This window comes from Lithobates pipiens, unplaced genomic scaffold (assembly GCF_037356315.1).
Source record: "Lithobates pipiens isolate NorthernLeopardFrog02 unplaced genomic scaffold, aLitPip1_a1.2 Scaffold_8, whole genome shotgun sequence".
NCBI lineage: Eukaryota > Metazoa > Chordata > Amphibia > Anura > Ranidae > Lithobates > Lithobates pipiens.
The window spans coordinates 363,356,114-363,380,944 of record NW_027507903.1 but is presented as its reverse complement, the minus strand read 5'-3'; the positions used below and the strand labels follow the sequence as shown (position 1 = coordinate 363,380,944).

At 38.7% G+C, this 24,831-nt stretch overlaps 1 protein-coding gene across 3 annotated transcripts in view; it reads right to left on the bottom strand.

Annotated features, from left to right (window-relative positions):
• TENM2 (teneurin transmembrane protein 2) overlaps window positions 1-24,831 on the bottom strand; it is a 1,738,186-nt gene that overhangs the window by 180,916 nt on the left and 1,532,439 nt on the right. For all 3 annotated transcript variants that reach the window (XM_077473475.1, XM_077473476.1, XM_077473477.1), the window contains 2 exons: window positions 16,007-16,217; window positions 11,723-11,842 (listed from right to left, as the gene is read on the bottom strand). In XM_077473475.1, the coding sequence (XP_077329601.1) occupies window positions 11,723-11,842; window positions 16,007-16,217 (331 nt within the window). The remainder of the gene's footprint in view (window positions 1-11,722; window positions 11,843-16,006; window positions 16,218-24,831) is intronic.

The following is a 24,831-nucleotide window of genomic DNA, read 5'->3' as shown; positions in this document are numbered from 1 at the left end:
TACCATCCTATGTTCTTCAAAATATTAAAGGGGGTCTTTGCATATTTAGATGCGGGATCTGCTTTCACCAAAAAATCCTTTAGGATGTGGACCAGTAATGGTGGTACTTGTGTACTTGTGTACTTGTATAATTGTCTCAGGTGATTTGGTGTGGCTAGCCAGAGATTTGTCCAATGTTTGATCAAGAACTATGGAAGAATATCCATCCCTTGTAAATTATGAGATGAATGAACTCCTCAGTGGGTTTTTAGAATGTGCAAACTAGAAGTGCAGTAACATATTACTGTTAGTAATTTTTTTCCCTTTAGTAAATCAGGCTTTTTTGTTTTTCATGGTTAGTTGCTAGTGCAGAGACGTGTTCATTGGCATTTTAAATGTTATATATGTTTTTAGTAGTTCTTAAGCAGAAAAAGTAAACATAGTAGAAGGAGTAAATAGCACCACTTACAGATTAAACATGTTACATGTTAAAAATTATAGTATTGTTGTCATGAAAGCACCTGCAAATATTCACATAGTGCCTTTTTCCCCACATAAAATAATAGATTCAATTGTTTTTCATACCCAGCCTTTCTTTTTTAACCCTTTCAAACATACTCTACATATATACAAAGGAGAAGAGCAAAAACATATAATTTTAATGTTGGTTCCCTTTCAGTGATTACTCATGAATGTATTCACAGTTGAATAGTCAAGCAAAGTAATCATTGTCTTATGCCAAATGTCTTTCTATATAATTTCTAAAAACAACATAACATCACAAAATAAACCACAGTAAGTTGATTTAATTTAGTATTCATTTTTCATATATATATATATATATATATATATATATATATATATATATATATATATATATCAGTATTGTTATTAGAATAAACAAGAAGACTAGCAGTAGCTGAACCCTTCTCTGAATGAGTAATTTTAATAATTTTTTTACATAGCAAAATGTTTTTAAACCTGTACAGAGAGAAATACAAAATCTGGCATTGCTATTGCCCTTCTGAAATATATATTTGCCTGGCTGCTTCTGGCTTTGGCAGTATGGTGAGACACCGAGACACTGACCAGAAACAAGCATGCAGATTGGAATCAGAGAGAGGTCAGAACTCCCTTTTTATCTGAATACTTGTTTTCTGCCAGTAACGTAAAGGGCTGATTCACACTAAATGCAATCCACTGCATTGTTATTCTGCATCAAAAACGCATTGACAGTGTTTAACATGGATTCAAATGGCCCTGGTTCACACCAGTTCAGCGCATTCCAATGCAGTCAACAATAGTAAAAAATGTTGCATTTTTTCTTTTTAGAATGCATCTGGAACACAGAAAAAAACATAAAAATGCACTGGATCACACATCCATCACACAAAAATTGTCTTCAAATAAAATTAATAGAAAAAAAGAGGGTAAAAATGAAATGGAACATATCAAAAATACATAAAATAATACACTGGAATGCCTCAAATACATGCATGCAGAAACGCATGCAGAATGCAGTAATTGTGTTGTGAACCGTCCCAAAAAGTACTGAAACCAGTACTTGTGGACCAGTGTCTTCAGAAGGAGAAGTCAGCAAAGGAAGACTCCCTTTCTACAGTTTGCTATTACAAATAAAGTGTATTTTTTTTATACCCATGACATCCAGTTAATCATACACTCATCTTTTTGGTGCTCCATTTTTTCTTTTGTCTATGATGTCACAAATCTGGCAACTTTAAAATCAGCTGGCAGTGGCACAGCTTCTGTATTTCTGTGCTGAAAGGGTCCCTTTAACCTCCCTGGCGGTATGATTCAGTCTGGAATAAGGTGCTGAAAGTGGTACAATTATTTTGCATGGAAATTTGGCTTTTATTTTGTAGTCCTGTAATTCTTAGGAATAACGCTCTGAAATCTCTTCAAACCAGAGTCTAGCGGACATCCCGGGTATGATAAAGTTTATAATATAATAAAGAATAATAAAAAATGATTCAATAATGTAATCAAATCCAAAAAAAACTGAAAAAGGGACATGTTTTGGTTGCTATGGACAATCTCCAAATTCCAGGCAGAAAAAACAGTATTTATAATATAAAAGTAAAAAAAAAGAAAAAAGAGTGGGTTGCGCTACAAAAAATTACTAAACAGAAAATACACCTACGTGAAAAAGCTCACAAAAACTTTGACTTAATAATTTGTCTATCCTATGCGGAAAAGTTTGAAATGCAAGGAAATTTGGACTATCATATAAAGATAGAAAATGCTAAATCAGTGAAGACAGCACATATACCTTGATATAGTTCACAAAAAACACCCTTAATGGTAGTGAATACTCAAATGAATGTGAATAATGAAGAAAAGAAAATACCAACTATACCTAAAGATGGAATCGTATTAGGTATCAAATAACAAATAAATATTATCAGTAAAGACACCTTAAATAATATGAATTATCATAATGTGATGTGGACCTGCAAGAAAAACAGTATAACATCCAATAGCCCGTTACCTTAAAACATTAATGAAACATTGATATGAAAATTGATTATGAACATAACATAGAATATTGGAATGTTCATAAAGTCCGTATAACGTCTCTATTTGCAAAGTATTCCACGGTGAAATAGTGACAGCATATATATCCAAAACGAACGTGACTCGTGTACAGCCTCCACCAAAGATATTACTGCCGCTTACCGAAGATGAATGGTTCCTTATTATAGAGAACCATGCAGAGCAGATGACTGATTCCCCCAGTCAAGGGTTTTCACGGATGGATGTGAAGAAACTCCAGAACCCGTTCGCCTCTCAATACACTCCCGAGAAATGAAGATTAAAATGATCGTTAAGCAAATCTGAGCCGGCCGGTCTCGATTCGCGCCCAATACTACCGTAAACAAACAACACGAGATGGGAGGAGGAGCGACGTCCTGACGCCACCATCTCGTGTTGTTTGTTTACGGTAGTATTGGGCGCGAATCGAGACCGGCCGGCTCAGATTTGCTTAACGATTGTTTTAATCTTCATTTCTCGGGAGTGTATTGAGAGGCGAACGGGTTCCGGAGTTTCTTCACATCCATCCGTGAAAACCCTTGACTGGGGGAATCAGTCATCTGCTCTGCATGGTTCTCTATAATAAGGAACCATTCATCTTCGGTAAGCGGCAGTAATATCTTTGGTGGAGGCTGTACACGAGTCACGTTCGTTTTGGATACCGTATATACTCGAGTATAAGCCGAGATTTTCAGCCTCTTTTTTGAGGCTGAAAGTGCCCCCCTCGGCTTATACTCGAGTCATCGCTGTCTGCCCGCTCGATCAGCGTGTCGAGCAGACAGACAGCGGCCATTCTATAATTCAAAAGCCGCGCCTCCGGCTCCGCCTTCGCCTGTGATAGGCGGAACACTGAATTTCCCAGCAGCCTGTGTTCCGCCTATCACGGACATCGTATCATCCTCGTACTACGGACGAGGATGATACGATGTACGTGATAGGCGGAACACAGGCTGCTGGGAAATTCAGTGTTCCGCCTATCACAGGCGAAGGCGGCGGCGCAGCTTTTGAATTTTACAATGGCCGCCGAGGCGCCGACGAAGAGGGCACGGGACGGAGGCAAGGCAAGGCACGGCACGGGACGGGACGGGACGGGACGGGACGGAGGCAAGGCACGGCGGCGAGGCACGGAGGCAAGGAGGCAAGGCACGGGACGGAGGCTCGGGACATAGGCTCGGGACACAGGTAGGCTGGACACACACACACACACACACACACACACACACACACACACACACACACACGGATGGATACACACACACACAGGGATGGATGGATGGATGGAGACACACACACACAGGGATGGATGGATGGATGGATGGATGGAGACACACACACACAGGGATGGATGGATGGATGGACACACACACACACAGGGATGGATGGACGGACACACAGGGATGGACGGACACACAGGGATGGACGGACACACACACAGGGATGGACAGGCATGTCTTACCCTCGGCTTATACACGAGTCAATAAGTTTGCCAGTTTTTTTGGGGGTAAATTGGGGGCCTCGGCTTATATTCGGGTCGGCCTATACTCGAGTATATACGGTATATATGCTGTCACTATTTCACCGTGGAATACTTTGCAAATAGAGACTTTATACGAACTTTATGAACATTCCAATATTCTATGTTATGTTCATAATCAATTTTCATATCAATGTTTCATTAATGTTTTAAGGTAACGGGCTATTGGATGTTATACTGTTTTTCTTGCAGGTCCACATCACATTATGATAATTCATATTATTTAAGGTGTCTTTACTGATAATATTTATTTATTATTTGATACCTAATACGATTCCATCTTTAGGTATAGTTGGTATTTTCTTTTCTTCATTATTCACATTCATTTGAGTATTCACTACCATTAAGGGTGTTTTTTGTGAACTATATCAAGGTATATGTGCTGTCTTCACTGATTTAGCATTTTCTATCTTTATATGATAGTCTAAATTTCCTTGCATTTCAAACTTTTCCGCATAGGATAGACAAATTATTAAGTCAAAGTTTTTGTGAGCTTTTTCACGTAGGTGTATTTTCTGTTTAGTAATTTTTTGTAGCGCAACCCACTCTTTTTTCTTTTATGCCAAATGTAGTATAACATTTGGGTTGCTGCTCCTTGTAGTTTGTTATAATTCTTTTTGATAAGCGCGGCTTTTCCCTCTTTTTTCTATTATAATATAAAAGTGCATGCAGGGCACTGCACAGACCACTAGGGACAAAGGGGGTGTGTATTTTTTAATACAGCACTGTAATCTGTAAGATTACAGTGCTGTGTGTGTTTTGTGTGTTTTTACTTTTTTGAATTTGCCGCCGTTCTCCGCTCCCGTGCGTCGTAACGCCGCAGGGAACGGAGCTCGGCGGCATTCGGCACTGTGAATCGAGCGGAGGACAGCTCGATCACACAGCGCGGTGGACATCGCTGGATCCAGGGGACAAGGTGAGTAACTCTCCCTGTGTCCTCCCCTGCATCGAGCGGTGCGATCCCGAGTCTGGCTCGGGGTTACCGCTCCTGTAATGAAAATCCCAACCCGAGCCAGACTCAGGATTACCGCTAGGAAGGTTAAAGCAGAAGAAAACCCATCTATAAAACAGTTTCACTTCAGGCACATGCTGGAAATGTAACACTCCCATTGGTTGTGCTCTCAACTAAACTGTCTAACCACCCAATGGCTGGGGTCATAACTGATCACATGTCCAGCATCATGGAAGTTGTATTAAACAAAGGCAAAGATGGCAGCTTCCTTGGTTGAAAAAGATTGGGATGTTTACTTACACTTTAAAGCAAAGTTCTGCCCCAGTCCCATAGCTAAAACAGTGAATCACATTGATGATATAAAAAAGAATACTTTTGTGTTTGCCCCTATTTATCATGAGCTGAACTTAGAGATCTATGACTTTTTCTGTGTACACAAAAGTCCTATTTCTCGCAAATATTGTTCACAAATCTGTCTAAATCTGTGTTAATGAGCACATCTCCTTTGCCAAGATAATCCATCCACCTCACAAGTGTGGCATATCTAGATGCTGATTAGACAACATGATTATTGCACAGATGTGTCTTAGGCTGGCCAAAATAAAAGGCCACTCTAAAATGTGCAGTTTTATCACACAGCACAATGCCACAAATGTTGCAAGTTTTGAGGGAGCATGCAAATTGGCATGCTGACTGCAGAAATGTCCACCAGAGCTGTTGTCCTTGAATTGAATGTTCATTTCTCTACCATAAGCCATCTCCAAAGGCTTTTCAGAGAATTTGGCAGTACATCCAACTGGTCTCACAACCGCAGACCATGTGTAACAACACCGCGCAAGGACCTCCACATCCAGAATCTTCACCTCCAAGATCTTCTGAGACCAAAGCATCTCTTTACAAAATGTCAGAAACTGTCTCAGGGAAGCTCATCCGCATGCTTGTCATCCTCATCGGGGTCTCGACCTAACAGCAGTTTGTCCTGGTAACTGACTTGAGTGGGCAAGAGCTCACATTCAATGGCATCTGGAACTTTGGAGAGGTGTTCTCTTCACGGATGAATCCTGGTTTTCACTGTACAGGGCAGATGGCAGACTGAATGTATAGCATTGTGTGGGTGAGCGGCTTGCTGATGTCAACATTGTGGATCAAGTGGCCCATGGTGGCAGTGGGGTTATGGTATGGGCAGGCATATGCTATGGACATCATACACAGGTGCATGTTATTGATGGCATTTTGAATGCACAGAAGTACCGTGACGAGATCCTGAGGCACATTGTTGTGCCATTCATCCACGACCATCTCCTCATGTTGCAGCATGATTATGCACGGCCCCATGTTACAAGGATCTGTACACAATTCCTGTAAGCTGAAAACATCTCAGTTCTTGCATGGCCAGCATACTCACTGGGCATGTTACCCATTGATCATGTTTGGGATGTTCTGGATTGGCGTATACGACTGTGTATTCCAGTCCCTGCCAATATCCATCAACTTTGCACAGCCACAATCAACAACCTGATCAACTCTATGCGAAGGAGATGTGCTGCACTGCGTGAGGCAAATAGTGGTCTCACCATATACTGACTGGTTTTCAGACCCCCCGGACCCCATCCCCATACAGTAAAACTGCACATTTTAGAAAGGCCTTTTATTGTGGCCAGCCTAAGACACACCTGAGAAATAATAATGCTGTCTAATCAGCATCTGGATATGCCACACCTTTGAGGTGGATGGATTATCTCGGCAAAGGAGAAGTGCTCACTAACATAGATTTATACAGATCTGTGAACAATATTTGATAGAAATAGGCCTTTTGTGTATACACATAAAAAGTTATAGATTTTCTTTCAGCTCATGATAAATAGGGGCAAACACAAAAGTGTTGCATTTATAATTTTGCTCAGTGTATATGCTGTATATGCTCTAGGCTGGTGGTTTTAGGGCCACATACAGCCCTCTTGCTTCTTCTTTGCAACCCTCAGTCATTTAAGGATAAAAAGATAAAAAAATTAAAGCAGCTAAACACTTCAGTCTTTTTTGTATGCCCCCCCCCCCCCCCCCTCTGATAGTAAATATGGTAAATTGCCATTTTTACTATAATGCTAAGGAGACCCTCTCACAAAATCGCAGTTAAAGCAAACAAAGATTTAAATCGTATTGAGCCTAAAGAAATAAGAGCAATATATTAGAAAACTAAAAGTCCTACTCCCTCAGCGCTCACGGTAAAACATAATTGCTATATTAATCAAAAAGAACCCAAAAATGGAGCCCAAGACAGTCACCAAATGGTGAACCGCACTAAGGCCCTATTGCTTTTAAAACTTAAACATCCAACTGTAAGTTTAAATTTGAAATGTGACACAAAATATTAAGCTGCACCCAGTAAGAAACCTTATAATATATATAATCAATTTCAAACTGAAAACGTAAATGGTATCACATATGCCAGAAACAAAAAAATAGTCCATTAGTATATTGAATAATAGTTCATATTCAGCACAAATCCTGCCAGTATAAAGTGCTGTAAGTCAAAAAGTGGCAAAAGTTGCTAGCAGATTGTTCAGATTCACAGTAGTCCACCACCACACCTCCTGTGCAAATCCCTATAGGTTATGCACTTACCAGAAAACCCTGGTTTAAAAGCACATCTCATATAACCTGAAGACCGATCGTATCATTAGCTGTCACGTATAACAAGGCATCAGATATATCTCATCGGCTGTATAATAGTCACTTTCCCAGAAGGTATTTTGCACATATAAAGGAATGGAGAAACTCTTGCAGTGACAGGTGCTACCCACGTCGCCCGAGTCTGGCTGTCACCCTACCTTAACTGACTTCCTGATACTACCTGCGACTATCCCTACTACTATTGAGCCTAAAACCAAAAATGTAATATGGTAAACAAGAAGACTGTCAAAAGCTGAACTCTTCTCTGACTGAGTTTATACAGCGCAGTTTACCAATCCTTCAATGTGGTGGCTGCATTCATTTTCTTTTTTAGTTTTTTTTCCCCTCTGTTTTCCTTTGAAATCTGGAAAGTAACCCACCTCCTGTATTAGAGTGCTGCCACTCTGGAGGAGGGAGCACAGAAGTATATTAGGACAGTAGCATTGTTAAAGTGACTGTAAACTTCTGACCTTATAATCCCTTTAATTCAGGGGAAAGGTAGCATATTAAAATACGCTAACAAACTGAAGCCAAACTCTGGCTCACACTACAGTTACACAAGCAGATACAACAACTGTTTTTTCCTTTCTTGATAAAGGTTTTACATAGGTAAATAAAATCTGATCTTTGTAAACACCCCTGTCAGTGGTAAATAGTTTATCACGACACACTAACTGCTACATTTGCAACAACAGACTTATTGGCTGGATCACCAAATGAAAATAAAGGAAATAATGATCACAAAAGAAAAAAAAAAACGAATGCAGACACTACATCTAAGAATTGGTATACTGCAATATAATAAATGTTTGCTTTTGGGTTTAATACCACTTTAATTATTTAAAATACTTACTTGCAGCATTATTTTCCACTCTTTTTTTTATCTACTTGCAGTGTGCCACTGAACTTGCTGTCAAATTTTACTACATCAGGTACAAGTTCATTTCCTAGTACAGATCCACTCCTCATTTCATATTTGGGAGTGCGTAGTTACTGTCTATGTAGGCCCAGCCTCTTTTGCATCCCCTCACTTCCCTATACAACGTTCTATGTAGAAGCCAAGGGAGAAAGAATAGCGAATACTGTAGAGTGTCATTTGAGTGACAGCTTTGGGTCTACTCTAAAATGGCGGATGCAGTCTTAGGGTTTTTGGATGTGTACACAAGGGGGACTTTAACAGATAAATAATAAGCATAAATATTTTAGAGGAATATATAATCTTATGGGAAGATTGTTGTTGAAATGACTGATCTGGTGACAGGGTCTTAGTTATGAAGCACCATTTTTTTTTCAGGAATTAAGTACAGTATACAGTATGTGCCCCTCAATAGACACAATGAATAGTTTAGTTATCTCATTTTGTCCCACTGTTCCCTCTGAGTTCGACATACTTGTTTTAGAGCAATGTATACAGAGATTATTCAAATTGTTATAAAATTATTATATACAGTGGTGTGAAAAAGTGTTTGCCCCCTTCCTCATTTCCTGTTCCTTTGCATGTTTGTCACACTTAAGTGTTTCGGAACATCAAACCAATTTAAACAATAGTCAAGGACAACACAAGTAAACACAAAATGCAATTTGTAAATGAAGGTGTTTATTATTAAAGGTGAAAAAAATCCAAACCATCATGGCCCTGTGTGAAAAAGTGATTGCCCCCTAAACCTAATAACTGGTTGGGCCACCCTTAGCAGCAACAACTGCAACCAAGCGTTTGCGATAACGTGCAATGAGGCTTTTACAGCGTCCTGGAGGAATTTTGGCCCACTCATCTTTGCAGAATTGTCCTAATTCAGTTACATTAGAGGGTTTTCGAGCATGAACGGCCTTTTTAAGGTCATACCACAACATCTCAATAGGATTCAGGTCAGGACTTTGGCTAGGCCACTCCAAAGTCTTCATTTTGTTTTTCTTCAGCCATTCGGTGGTGGACTTGCTGGTGTGTTTAGGATCATTGTCCTGCTGCAGAACCCAAGTTCGTTTCAGCTTGAGTACACGAACAGATGGTCGGACATTCTCCTTCAGGATCTCTTGGTAGACAGCAGAATTCATAGTTCCTTTTATCACGGCAAGTCTTCCAGGTCCTGAAGCAGCAAAACAGCCCCAGACCATCACACTACCACCACCATATTTTACTGTTGGTATAATGTTCTTTTTATGAAATGCAGTGTTCCTTCTACGCCAGATATACTTGGACACACACCTTCCAAAGAGTTCCACTTTTGTCTAATCGGTCCACAGAATGTTGTCCCAAAAGTATTGGGGATCATCAAGATGTGTTGTGGAGAAATTGAGACGAGCTTTGATGTTCTTTTTGCTCAGCAGTGGTTTTCTCCTTGGAACTCTGCCATGCAGGCCATTTTTGCCCAGTCTTTTCCTGATGGTGGAGGCATGAACGCTGACCTTAACTGAGGCAAGTGAGGCCTGCAGTTCCTTGGACGTTGTTGTGGGGTCTTTTGTGACCTCTTGGATGAGTCGTCGCTGCGCTCTTGGGGTAATTTTGGGCGGCCGGACACTCCTGGGAAGGTTCACCACTGTTCCATGTCTTCGCCATTTGTGGATAATGGCTCTCACTGTGGTTCGCTGTGGTTCCCAAAGCTTTGGAAATGGCTTTATAACCCTTTCCAGACTGATAGATCTCAATTACTTTCTTTCTCAATTGTTCCTGAATTTCTTTGGGTCTCGGCATGATGTGTAGCTTTTAAGGATCTTCTGGTGGACCTTACTGTGTCAAGCAGCTCCTATTTAAGTGATGCCTTGATTGTGAACAGGTGTGGCAATAATCAGGCCTGGGTGTGGCTAGAGAAATTTAACTCAGGTGTGGACAACCACAGTTATAGTATGTTTTAACAAGGGGGGCAATCACTTTTTCACACAGGGCCATGATGGTTTGGATTTTTTTTCACCTTTAATAATAAACACTTTCATTTACAAATTGCATTTTGTGTTTACTTGTGTTGTCCTTGACTATTGTTTAAATTGGTTTGATGTTCCGAAACACTTAAGTGTGACAAACATGCAAAGGAACAGGAAATGAGGAAGGGGGCAAACACTTTTTCACACCACTGTATACACATTATTCATTGTGCACAAAATAATATGACTACATTTTAATCCATCTACCTCATTTACCATATACTGCTTGATATAAATTTACTTTCCCTATTGTACTGCTACAGGAAGACAGCTGCTTTTACAAAGTTGGTAGCAGTCCTTCTCTGCAGCATTCTGTTGGGAAACAGTATATTCTACTCTGGCTGTAGTTGTATTCTTACAAAAAGATTTTCCACCATTTTTGTTTTGCTACACAAATAATTTGTTTAGCTGGTTTGAAACCTACAAACATTAAGTAATTGAACTGGTTACAGAAAATGGCCCAAACATAAAACATTTTCCATATAAAACCAATAAACTTTCCTTGTGGAAAATCCAATCAAATTGAAACTAGAGAAAAAAAAGTATTTTTCCATTGCTAAATCTGTAATATCACTTAATTTTTTAAAACAGTATAGTAAATGCACTTTTCTTTGAACTGCAAAATAAGAGATTTTAGATTGGGAATGTTTTGGTCATTGGCCTCAAACATTTTTTTATTTTTTATTTTAATTCTTAATTTCAAAAAAACTGCTTTTCATCAGTGGTTTCAATGGTTTCAGTGGTTTTCAAGTAAAATTGTAGTGGGCTCAGTTCAGTAGAAAATGTACATATACCATATATATACTGTATATATATAGGTATATATATCTATATATATAGATATATATCTATCTATATCTATATATAGATTGATATAGATAGATATATATATATATCTATATATATATATCTATATATATAGATATATATCTATATGTATATATATAGATCTATATCTATATATCTATAAATAGTATATATTAACAATAGAGACCTACAGTATTTGAGATGTGCATGTTGGATATAAAACCTTCAACTGTTTAGTTACATCAATACTGAGAAAAAAAATCTCTCAAAGTCACAACATTTCAAAAACGATGAAAGTGGAAGATACTTACGTGCCATCTTGACGTGTTATGGTATAGCCATATTTTGGATATTTCACGAAAGATACATTGACGCCAACCAATGGTGTTCCATCTGTGGTCATAACTTGTCCTCTTATTAGTGAGACAAGACTGGAAAAAAAAAGACTATTAGTACTTAATTATAAGAAATAACAAAACAACATTTGCTGTATTTTATATTTATATATACGCTTTGTGCATGTTACTTTTAAACTGCTTTAGCATTGCCTAGAAAATATTGCATTTATTTATGATAGGCACATGGACAAGTTATACTTGATCTTTCAGCTTGAAAACAAAAATAACCCAAAAAGTTTAACTCTCAATCTCAAACTCTCAAACCTGTTGCAATTTAAATTAGATATGTGAAATATAAAAGACCAGATTATACTGTAAAATATACATTTTAAAGGACAGTTTTAGCAATAATGGAAAACCATGTACATCAAAATACAAAATGCAACATAAACTGATATGCATTTTTACTTATTTCATAGTCATGCTGCAGATCCTTCTTCAGTATAAAATGTTCGGAACTGGCAGAAGTGGACAACTTCTGATGCTCAGTTTCCAAAATATTATCCAGATCACATAGGCTGGATGTTTGGATGATCCAACTGCATGATTTATTTTCTATAATTCCCAACTTTGTTCTTCTTCACCTTGGAGTTCTGGGTTTCTGCCCACCAAATTTTATATTTTACTGTTGCTTTATCCATTATAAAAAAATAAATAATGAATCCATGGATAAAGAATTCAAAAAAAAGTTTTGGAAATAAACTTTAAAGTTTTGGAAGCAGGTTGCCAATGCAATATTTATCTGATGTTAGGTTTTCATTTTAAGTGTCTGTGGCCAATTCTTTTTTTTTTTTTTTTATGTTTTGTGGAAGGGTTAGATCCCCTGTCAGATATTTACACTCTCTATTTGTCCTGGATGTCCTGGATAATTGTAACCTTAAAAGAAAGTATGGGGAAACCAAAATTTACAGTTGTCATCAGAATAGGAATGGAGAGTAAATTTTCCAGTGGAGACACCTGTCTTTTTGACAAAAATCTAAGAGGAGACTTCCCTGTATTTTGAAGAAAAGGCATCTCTGCAAAAGATGTGAAGGGACATATCACTAATTGTACACAGACATCAAATACATATTTGGCTGTAGTTTTAACCCCTTCCCAACAAAACAAAAATATTTTGCCTACATGTAAACTGTAGGACAACCCAGGACCCATCGGTAAAGGAAAGACTGGTAATCATAAACATGTTTCTCCGTTGAAAATTGTGAACCTGTCTCAGCTAGCAGCTCCAAATTCAAGTATGAACAATTATAATTATAATAACAATAATACAGAAGGGGCAATTGCAAAGTAAAGGTCACTGCTTTTATGTGATGCAGGATATAACTCATTAAGTAGCTATAATGTGCCTTAGCAACAGTATTCAAGAAAAGGGTTTCTGTTTACATGGGTCAAACCAGGATTTCTTTAGTAATTGTTTATAAAAGGAAAATAATGGAAAGGGCTCACAGACATTGCAAATTACCAGGAAGATAGCTCTCTAGCCATACAGTATGTAACCACTTAAAAAAATAATTCTATATAAGCAGTGATTCCTGACACCGAAACCTCCTGAACTAGCTCTCAGGCTTAGTGCAAATGGAACACTATGAAGCACGCTTTAATATAGATTTAAAAAAAAATCCTTGTCACAGGCCTGTGAATCAATCCTATGCATTTCGAGTATCAGTCTGTTATACCATTACGTATTTTCTATCAGTGAAAACCACCGATGAAAAACTAGTGTTTTCTTGGCATATTTGTCTTAATTGGAAGTACAAAAATATGTTTATAACTGTAGTAATAAAGAATTTTGGTCTGCTTTAATTCACACCTACATAGGAATATGTTATCACCCTCTAATTGCTCAGCTCATTGCTTAAATTTCTCTTTATTCTATTTCCTCACAAAATGATCCAATGAAGTAAGGCAATTTTCTCTTGAGAAATGAAAACTAACAATTTAAAAAATATTCTTTAGCAAGTTAACTAGAGGTTGATGATGAAGGAAAGTGTGGTGCTAAGTTACTACTAGCCTTAACAGGTCATAATGTTCTCTACAGTCCTGACCGATCTAAACTGATCTTGGACTGACAGTTTAAAACCTTCTTCAGGATATGTCATAACCTCAACAAATGGAAACTAAACCACCTGACTCAGAAACAGAAATACTCTGGCTACCTTATTAGCCAGGCAATACTTATAATGATATATTGATCAGCATGATAACACTGTTACTTGTATTAATTTATTGATTTATCTGTTTGTTCTTTGTAACGACGTGTAAATAAGAACAAAATATATACAGAGGCAAAGTAGTTTTATTTTATTATTTTTTTACCTTCTTTGCACTGCAAATTTCAGACAGATTCGAAATGATCTGAATAAAAATCACTATTCATTGTAATTTTATTTATTTAAATGTGGTTAGCAAATGTTCTGAGACTTAAAAATGCTTTCACTGGGATTGGCAATAAACATAATACTGGCCTGTTAGCTGGGTTTTTTTTACCTAGAAAATACATCGTAAATAATAGACAACATGTTCTATGGTCCATGGTCTATGGTCCATGGATTATATAGCTTTTACCTCCACCTAGAATCCCCAAGCTGCTCTGTTTAATCTGTCCACAATATGCATGGCACCTGTGTATTGTATAGTGTACTGTATATATGTGTACATGCCCTGGACACTACAGATTCCTAACACACTCGGAGAACTGGTTTCTGTTATGATGACCTATCTTATAAAAGTACCACCAAAAAAATGAATACACTAAATCTGTAATTCTTTTAGTATATTTATTACATATTCTTCCTTGATTTCAGTAATGTTCTAGGGAATAATATACGGTATGTGGGATGGCTTTTAAGAAAGTAAATCTCTATCCTTAAGCAAAGAACAAGGTGCCAAGTGGTTCAAAGACAGCCAGAAATCAACCAAGTGTCTAACTGAGTACCAAGAATTTGGTTGCTACAAGTTGATCCAAGAGGAATACTCAAAAGACTGCTTAACTCCCCCTTCTATATTAAACATTATAAAAAAAGATTCCCTTCAAAAACTGCAGCTGTGTTTATCTCTAAAAAATAAAAAAAACCTTATTGTTTCCAGCAGGCAGAAACAGTTTTCCTTTTATTTCTACAGATCTGCCTAAAATCTTTGGGACCCATCCTAAGTCTGTAGTTTCCAGTGGATGTTTTATAAATAAGGATGTAAATAAATATGTATATACTGTATACATTTATATATTCCGCATGCATTAATGCATAGTCTGAAAAAGCCTAAAAAAGAAAACTAACAGAGCCACTACATGTAATCATTGGTAAGCTGCAATATATTACATTTTTCATTTTGGGTTTAGTACCGCTTTTAAACTTTAGATGTTTTCAAGTAAATTAAAAATCAAAAATAGGATGCACTGACAACTTTACAATAATATATATAAACATATGTAATCAATGGCGTATTAAAAGCAGAGCAGGGGTCCTCCTGTCCCCTCTCTTCTTTCAATAAGTAACCACTGACACAAATGATCTTTTAAGTGGTCTTTTTAGAGAACATTTTCCCCATCAGTCACAAATATAATATTCTTCCCACTGACCATCAATGTAAGGGGCATTCTCGACGACCACCAATATAGGAAATAATTGTATTCCCACTGACCACTAATGTCACAGGTATTCTTAATCATATTGATCACAAATGTAAGGGGGCATTCTTTCTTTCATTACCAACATCAGGGGGCCTTTGTTCGATTGGCCATTAATGTAAAATTATACTTTTTTGCTGACCACTAAAGTAAGGGAGCACTTCGCCGTTGACCATCAATGTAGGGGCCACCTCTCTACTGACTATAAATGTAATGGGAATTATTCCACCAACCACCAATGCAACATGCATAATGTTTCTTTTTTAGCCATTGAAATTATTTGCTTCATTTTCTGATTATTACTGAAAATACTTTTACTATTTAACAGAGGAGCACTTAAAAATGATGCACCTTGTGCACCAAATATGTTACTTTCACCACTTGCAGTAAATTTTGCAACTTGAAATAAAAAAAAAATAGACAAGCAAAATGTAAAATGCATGTAAATATTGCTTTTAGTATTTGCTATTTACAGTATTTCTTTTTGAAGAAACCACCACAGCTGGTAAATTAATCTTCTTTTAAACACACACATGATCCTCCAAATCCATAATAATCTTTCTATTTTGTACCTGCTGTTGAATGGATTATCTCCAGGAATTATGTGCGTACTGTCTTTTCCAACCAGGAGTTTGATGCGGTCATAAAATGACTTTACTGCTGGTGAGCCTGACTGGCTTTGCTGGATGATATCAAGAGGATCACGCGATCCACGGCAAAGTAAACTTGACTGGCAAGTTGTTTGAAGGCAACAGTCTGGGTCCAGACAATCCACAAGTCCATCTAAATGGCATAAATAGATATGCATATTAAAACATTATTAAATGGATGTGCTGTACAAAAAGCAAAGTCAACTGAATCTACCAACAAGAATCAGCCTGGACCACACTTACTATAGTTTGAAGAAAGGTGATGTTAACCTGTATAAATGTCAAACATTCAATCGCAAGCAGAAAGAGAAAAACATAGGGCTTCTGTTGGACCCTTGCTGTGAACACAGTATAACTTAATCTCACACAAATAATCAGACCTTTGTGTCAAGTATCCTGGGACAACATTTATTGTATATAGGCCTCCACATTTATTTTGGGCTGTTGCTAAGTTTCTTTTTATACATATCGGACATCTAATCACAAGCTGAGGGAGAATTTGAAAGACACTGAGTGTTTGCATGCTGGTGGACATTTTCACTGCACCTCATTTTAATAAATCAGTCCCTTTCTTCAACTTTATCAGGACCACATTTATTGTCTGCACACTTCCACACAGATTTTCAGCTGATGTTCTGTTACCTTTTTATATTGAATAAGGCTTGTATGGAATAACTACAATATTCTAAATTGTACTTCTTAAAGAAATAATGTATCTTAAAGAAAATTGATTTATTATTATTATTATACAAGATTTATATAGCGCTGACAGTTTACGCAGCGCTTTACAACATTAGGGCAGACATTACAATACAATACAATTCAAGACAGGGGGAATCAGAGGGCCCTGCTCGTTAGCTTACAATCTAGGAGATTTAGGGCAAAGCAACAGGTTTGCATTATATTCCCACCCCACTCCAACATATGCTTACCATTTCTTTTCTCCCCTGCTCCATTCAGTATCAGTGTAAAAAAAGGAAACGCCCAGCATTTTGGATATGGAAGGCCATGTGACTGACTCCATGGGACAGCACTAAGCCAATCAAGGCTCTCACATGGGGACTCCTTAGCCTTGTGTAAACTATAACACCCAAGACTTGTAGCTTAAGCAAGACTATGACCTATTCCTTTTAACTGAACAGAGCAACAAGAGAGTAAAAGGAAGGTAAGTGTGGAGGAATAAGTTAACTTGTACATGTTTCTTTGCCCTGTATGGATAAAGCATAGGTTTATTTTAAAAAGGTACATGTTCACACGTTTTTCACTACCAAAATAAATTTAACTTTTTGCATAAAATAGCACTTCTGTCATATAAACCAATGTGCAGATTAATACTACAATGCAAAAGATGGTCAGACACAGGGCCATGTTGAGACCTTATACTCTGAGTCAGAGATAACATTTAAGAAGCTAAATTGCAAGTTTTCTACTGTTACTTGTTTTACATGTGGTAGGGTAGGGTTGAGTTGCTAACGACTGTGTACTTTGCAAGTGCAGTTGCACTAATTTTCCCCAGAGCTTAGTGAATGTGGTAAAGCTCTGCCGCATTCCATCATTCAATCAGGTACAAGCTTATTAAATCCTAAAGCTGTTTTTTCCCATTGACAAGGCCCAAAACTCATCAACATAAACCCCTACACTAGCAAGGGTAAATACTTACCAGGTTTGTGTTCACAATCTTTACCAAACTACACTTTTTTCACAACTGTACAAAACTTCTGTTTCAAAGATCATGTTGTTGTTCTTCCCTGTACCGCAACTACGAGTTAAAATCCATAATAAAGGTGATGGACAATGGTTGCACGCAGTCTCCCAAAAATGGCATACAGATTTCAGCATGTCACTTATTTATTAAATAGCGTAGGCTACGCAGACACATTTCTTTCTACCAGTTTTCATACTGTAAGTTAACCAGGAACTGTTTTGTACTTTGATAAATGTTCTTTTGTAAATCAGCATCCAGCAGCTGCATACTACCAGCCACACTGACAATACCAAACTCTTTTATCTATGTCCTGCTGTGTTACTTTAATTCTAGGGCAGATCAGAAGTTCTCATCAACAAATCCCTTATTACCAAATTAAGGAAATTAAAAGAGAGGCACAATCATTGTCATGGAAATTGTATATCATGCTCTTGGAGCCCATAATAAAAATTAGGATATTCTTGCCACTGGCAGAGCAATCATTTAAACATTCTGACTATGTAATTGTTAGTTTTTTTTGTCTTTGTCAGGCTAAGGAATCTATTTAAAGAAAGGTCGAACTTGATTTTTTGTAATTTTTTTCAAGGGAACTATTGATTGATTCTTATAGTTTCTTATTTTTAAAGCTGCTCTGAACATTTTTTTTTTTTTTTTTACTTTTACCATATTTCAACAAAAGTAAAAATAATTTAAAGAAATATATTGTATAACTAGATTTTGACAATAAATACAATTCTTGTGCTGGAAATTTTATGGAAAATGTCATGTGTTGCAAGAATGAGCTGTGGTCTCTGAATCTTCACATTGAGTGACCACATTTTCTCATGCTGTGTTGCTGCTTAGTCCTCATGTCAGAATGACATTCTCCTCATTAGCACTGGGCAATATGTAAAGGTTGTGCTGGAAAATCAGGCAATAACCATGTAACAGGTTTTAGTCCTCCCCAAAAATGAACTACACATCTTATATAGAATGAAGAGGAAAAAAGCAAGCAATGGACAAAACAGATGTGAGAACATGCATAGATAATAGTAATGCCGCATACACATGACTGGAGTTTCTGGCAGACTAGGTCTGATGGAATCAGTCCGTCCGACATTCCGATCGTGTGTGGGCTAATCCGATCGTTTTTCATTTAAAAAATCTGACGGACCTAGAAATAGAAAATGTTTAAAATCTGTCCGACTGAATCAATTCCTATCGGGAAAACCGTTCGTTTGTATGCTGGTCCGATGGACCAAATACGACGCAAGGGAAGCTATTGGCTACTGGCTATTTAAACTTCCTTTTTTAGTCCTGTCTTACGTCATCACGTTCAAAATGAACAAATTTTCCAATGGACTTAGTCTGTTTTTGTGTAGGCAAGTCCGATCGTTCCATCAAAACTCCGCCGAAAGTTCGTCGGGAAGACTGTCGGACCTAGTTCTTTAAAGTGGCATATTGACTTTTTTTTATTCACTGTTTTGCTTTTGCTAATCTGTTGCCTTTTCACCATATTTTTTCCACAATCCACAGCTCTCTACTGGTACATCAATCTTATACTGTAAATATACTGTAAAATAACGTGCTGCTGTGGATTGAACAACTATATTTTGTTGATCTTTAATAATAGTCCCTCAAGTGGTTTTCATTATGTTGTAAAAAATCAGAGGGGGCTGAATCGATTTGTCTCATCTTTTGGCCAGTTGTCAATTTTCTATTAGTTTAAATGTGCATTTTCAGTTTGTTTGATCTATGGGTAATTATGCATTTCATGAAATTAGGCAATCAGAATTCATAATGGAGTTTGTGTGTTTTCCCTGTGTTTACATAAGTGCTCTGGTATCTTGACAAATATGCTCTAGCATGTGTGTGCTTGTATAAATGTAACAAGGACATTAGAAAGACCCTTCAGAGTAAGGCTGCTTGCTTTACATGTGACAGATTGGCTTTACTCTAAATTTGTGCCTAGCTCAACATGTAGGTTGTCATTCACGACTTTTTTCTAATAATGCTGTTCTTCTGACTGTTGTAATGACCTGTAGTAGTGACTGCTATATGTTAACTATTTCTAACCTCACCACTCTGTATGCTATATGCAAATCACACACTGATGGGCACCACACTCTGTATATTACATAGTCCTGATTGTAGAACTTTGTAGGCCTCATGGGCACTGGGCACCAAAAATTCTACTTTTAAGGGTGTTCGACTTTTGTTTTCTGACTCTAAACACCCCTCTATGTTAGCATGCCTCCGACATTACTAGGCGTTAAGGGAATTGTAGTTCCTGGAAAAACTGAACAACTGGAGGGCCATAGTTTGAAGACCCCCGCTGTAGATTACACATCCCTGACCACTGTATTTTGTGAGCTTTACATTTAAAATGAATATACACAGTCTCTGATGGTCTTTTGCTATGTGTGAGTAGTTTGTCAAATGGTTCTATAGTATTCCCCTGCAATATGCAGGCATTCTATTAAGTGAGCACTCTGTTTCAGTCCTTGCAAATTGTAGTTGTATTCTATGCCATGTTATACTGACTTAGAATAAGCCATCTCTGTTTCATTTTACATTTTACCACACCAACTAAAGGTAAGCCACACACACCACAGCATGCTTCATTCATTCTCTCTTTTTGTTGTGGGTCCCAGGTACCCTGGTTGTGCTCTATTCATGCTGTTTGCACTAACAGTTAAGGGTAAGAAAGCATAACAAATACAGATAGATGAAATTAAAATAATATTTATATAAATGTCTTTTAGCTTAGTTGTTGAATTCTCTCTATACATTTTCCCTTCATCTCTCCCCTAAACTTTTTTCCTCTAGACTGTAGATCACACATCTTAATGATGGAAGAACACAACTTTGCAAAGGTGTGATCACCTTCTATTTGAACATATATGTGTCCCATTACACTTTTTATGTCTGTTAGTTCTTGTGAACCCATTATTCCCACATGACTTCATAAACTGTGGCATGATAATGGGCTTCTGCACACAAGCTCTTTTTTGAAGACATTGAACTTTAAATTGGCACACCGATATCCCATTGGCCTGTCAGTCAAGAGAATCACATCATTGTCCCAGTGAAGCCCCCTTGGATATAGTCTGACATTGCAATCTTCACTAAATTACCCTGTCACTGCCAATCTTACAGTTATCTTGCAAACAATAAAGCAGGCAATCAAACTACTCAGAAATTGCCAGTTCAGGACTTGGAAGGCTAGTACGTCTCCATTCAATACCGGCAAAAAGAATATAGTTGGATGAGAGATTCATATATTTTTCATTTTCACCATTACAGAGGGCAGCATGCTTTGACATCTGAATGTACCCTTCAACACCACCATGAATTTCTTACTGCTCATGTCATAAAGAGTACCAGCTATATTATTCTGTAAGAGATGCCTGTTCATTGACAGCGAGCAAGTAGCTTTGTGTATTGCACATATATTACAAATACGTTTTAAAGTGCTCTCCTGACAAAAGTGATATTCTCCATGTCCTAGATGCTCTTCAAGCAGAAAACTTAAGGTTTCTCATACACCTAAATCTTTGGGTCATACAAATGTTAACCATAGAATGCATAGAAATCCCTCTTAAAGAAAACATTTTAATCAAAAACGAAGTACCTTAAAATACAGCAGTTCACTAAATATAGAAGAATGTTTTGCCCTAGACATACATACAGTCTGATAATTAGGGTCAGGGTTACTGCTAGGTGAACTAATCAGTTGCCTAGGGCACACTGCCGCTTAGGGCGCAGCCATGGCCACTGGTTTTCCTACTCTTCATCACAGGAACATAGTTAAGGGGGGGTTAGGGGGTCTGAACACCCTAGAGGGCCCTGTTCAAATGCTCATTTAGTCCCTGCTGCTGCATGGAGCTGTGCCACTCAGCCTCAGCAATCAGATCTGTGAGAGAATATAAGCTAAGCAGCAGTGGAAATGTGGTTACCAGACTTCCCCCACCTCCTTTCTTGCCCTCTTCCTTCTCTGAAAAAGGGACCCGAGGGCGGGGCAAGCAAGTGATTCTTTGCTAGGACATCAGCGTTCCTAGGAACCAATCACATGCTTGCCCCAACCCCAGGCCCCAACATTCAGAGAAGGCGGAGGGCAAGGACAGAACTTCCTCCATCAGACCTACCCGGCCAGGGAATGACATCAGTGCAGGCAGGAAACTAGGACACAGGTTGGGCTCTGCAAAAATGTTACAGACTGACCAATGGCACTGAAGGACTCCCACCTCACTTCCCACCACCTCACCTACCCCCATACTGCCTCACCCACCCTTCATACTGCCTCACCCACCCCCCATTCTGCCCCACCTACCCCTCATACTGCCTCAACCACCCCACATACTGCTTTACTTACCCTTCATACTGCCTCACCTACCCCCTATACTGCCTCACCTACCCCTAATACTGCCTCATCTACCATTCATACTGCTACACCTACCCCAATATTGCCTCACTGACTCCACAATATCGCCTCATCCACTCTACCATACTGCCTCATCAACCCCCCATATGACCTCCCCTAACCCTCATACCACACCTCCCTGTCACCCACCTAACCATCTCAGGTCACAGCAAATGCCATCCACCTCCCCCTCATTCCTCTCCTCTCCTACCCATCTAAACCTTCCTCTCCAGTCAAAACACCCTACACATGCCTCATTCAACCCTGCTTGTAACACTGAAAGTGTATTAGCCTGCTGACCCATTAAACAATGCACTCCCTATGTGGTTGGTGTCTTCTTTCATTTGTTATTAAAGTGATATTCCTGCCTAACCATAACTATTCTCAAAAATGTTCCCCCTCCCCACTACTGACCCCTAGCAACCTTACTGAGCAGTGCAAGAGGCATCATCTTGTGTCACTTTTGTAACTTAAGAGTTGAACCCACCAGGAAAAAAATTATCTACAGCCCTTTTCCGACAGCTTCCTAACACTTTGCTGGCTTCCCTACACAGTCCGCCAATGTTCCCCACACACTGTACCGACATTCTCGCATACCGCTGCAGGATTGGATGATGTTAGCTTGAGCCACCTGCAAACTTTAGCCAATCAATGACAAAGAGATATTCAGCCAATGAGGTGCCATGCAAGCCCTGCTGCATGGCAGCCCTGCTGCGCACAACATCGCTTCTTCCCAGCTCCCCAATCAGTGTCCACACAGAGCTAACATTGACAAGGAGGTGAGAAAGCATCTCTGCACAGGCTGAATTTGCCGATAAATTAGAAAATGTATCAGTACTAGTTGGATTTGGACTGCAAATCATATGCTTCTTTAATATAATGGTATCATCGTGAGGGGTTCAAGTAGTTGGGCTTGCCTAGGGTGAAAAATAGTCTAGATTTTGTGTGTGCAGGGCATAATACTCACCTTCTCACCTTCCAAGAGTGCTTGGACCTAGCTGCAAGGCCCCATTGCTGTCACAGGGAAGCAGGTCACATCAGGACCTGTCATCCTTATTTCTATTACATGGGATGTTTGCATTCCTTGTAAAAGGAATAAAGTGATAAAAGGACAGTGTAAATTTTTTCTTTTTTAAATGCTGCGCAGAAGTAAACACATACGTAAGTCGCACACACATATGTAGACAGTGTTCACACCACACATGTAAGGTATCACTGTGAACGTTAAAGTGAGAGCATAAATTCTAGGGTTAGACTTCCTCTGTAACTGTATACAGGTAACCAATAAGGGCATGTAAATCTTCACCTACAGAGATTTTTAGGTAATGTAGTTTGTTGCCATTCCACGAGCATGCATAATTTAAAAACGTGACATATTAGGTATCTATTTACGTGGCGTAAAACCATCTTTCACATTTTACAAAAAAATAAGGGTATATTTTGTGTTATTTTTTTTTTTTAATTCATTAAAGTTTTTGCATTGCAAATATTGCAAATTGCAAATAAAATTGCATTTAAAAAACCGCTGCACAAATAATATGTGACATCATTTTTTTTTTACATATTTAGGCTGGGTTCACACCACAGCGATGCGGGAACGCCGCGAATCCGCGGCGTTTTCCCGCATCGCATGACTCCCGCCGGCAGTTCACACTGCCCTATGCGAACGGCTGGGAGTGTCAATGAAATGTTAATGACACCCCCAGATCCGTCCGCATATCGCAGTGCGATCTGCAGACTCGCACAGGAATCGGACCCATGCGATCCGATTCTGCTGCGGATCAAAAAAAGGGTCCTGTGCAAGTTTGCTGCGGGACCGATGCGAATTCAGCCATACTATCTGTATGGCTGAACTCGCATCGCTACGGAGATCGGATGTGATTTGCACTGCAGTGCGGTGCGAATCACATCCGGATCTCCCCCCGCAGCAGTGTGAACCTGGCCTTAAGGTACCCATATATCGCTGTCAATATACACAGTGCACAACAAACACATTGGTGCCCACACCCAAAGAGCCCACAATCCAAGGTCCTCAACTCACATTCATATACTAGGGCCAGTTTTGGACAGAAACCAATTAACCTACCAGCATGTCTTTGGAGTGTGGGAGGAAACCAGAGTACCCAGAGGAAACCCACGCAGGCACAGGGAGAACATGCAAACTCCAGGCAGGTAGTGTTGTGGTTGGGATTTGAACCAGCGAAGCTTTTTACTGCTAGGTGAGAGTGCTACCCACTACACCACTGTGTTGCCCAAATTAGGGCTTGGTTACAAACATGGCTTTTTTTCAGCGGGAACACAGGGGAATGCAGTTCCAGTACCTCCAGCAATTAATTTATGTAATGGAAAGGAGTGCTGGGATGTTTTACTGTCTTTCTTGTTATCATGAACAAATTCTGTGCAAATCACTTAGTAGAACAAAAGGGACGAAGGGACATTGCTCAAAGGTGGGCAGGTGGCAGAAATGAAGGCTGACTCAGAAGGCGGGTAGTTCCTGCACCCATTCTCTGAGAAAAAAAAAGCTTTGGTTAAAATAATAACTCAGGATCCTGCCATGAAGATCCTTGCTGCTTTAATGCACATTACACACATTACACCATCAGGAAAGCCACCCTGTTGTCACCATCAGGGAAAGCATCC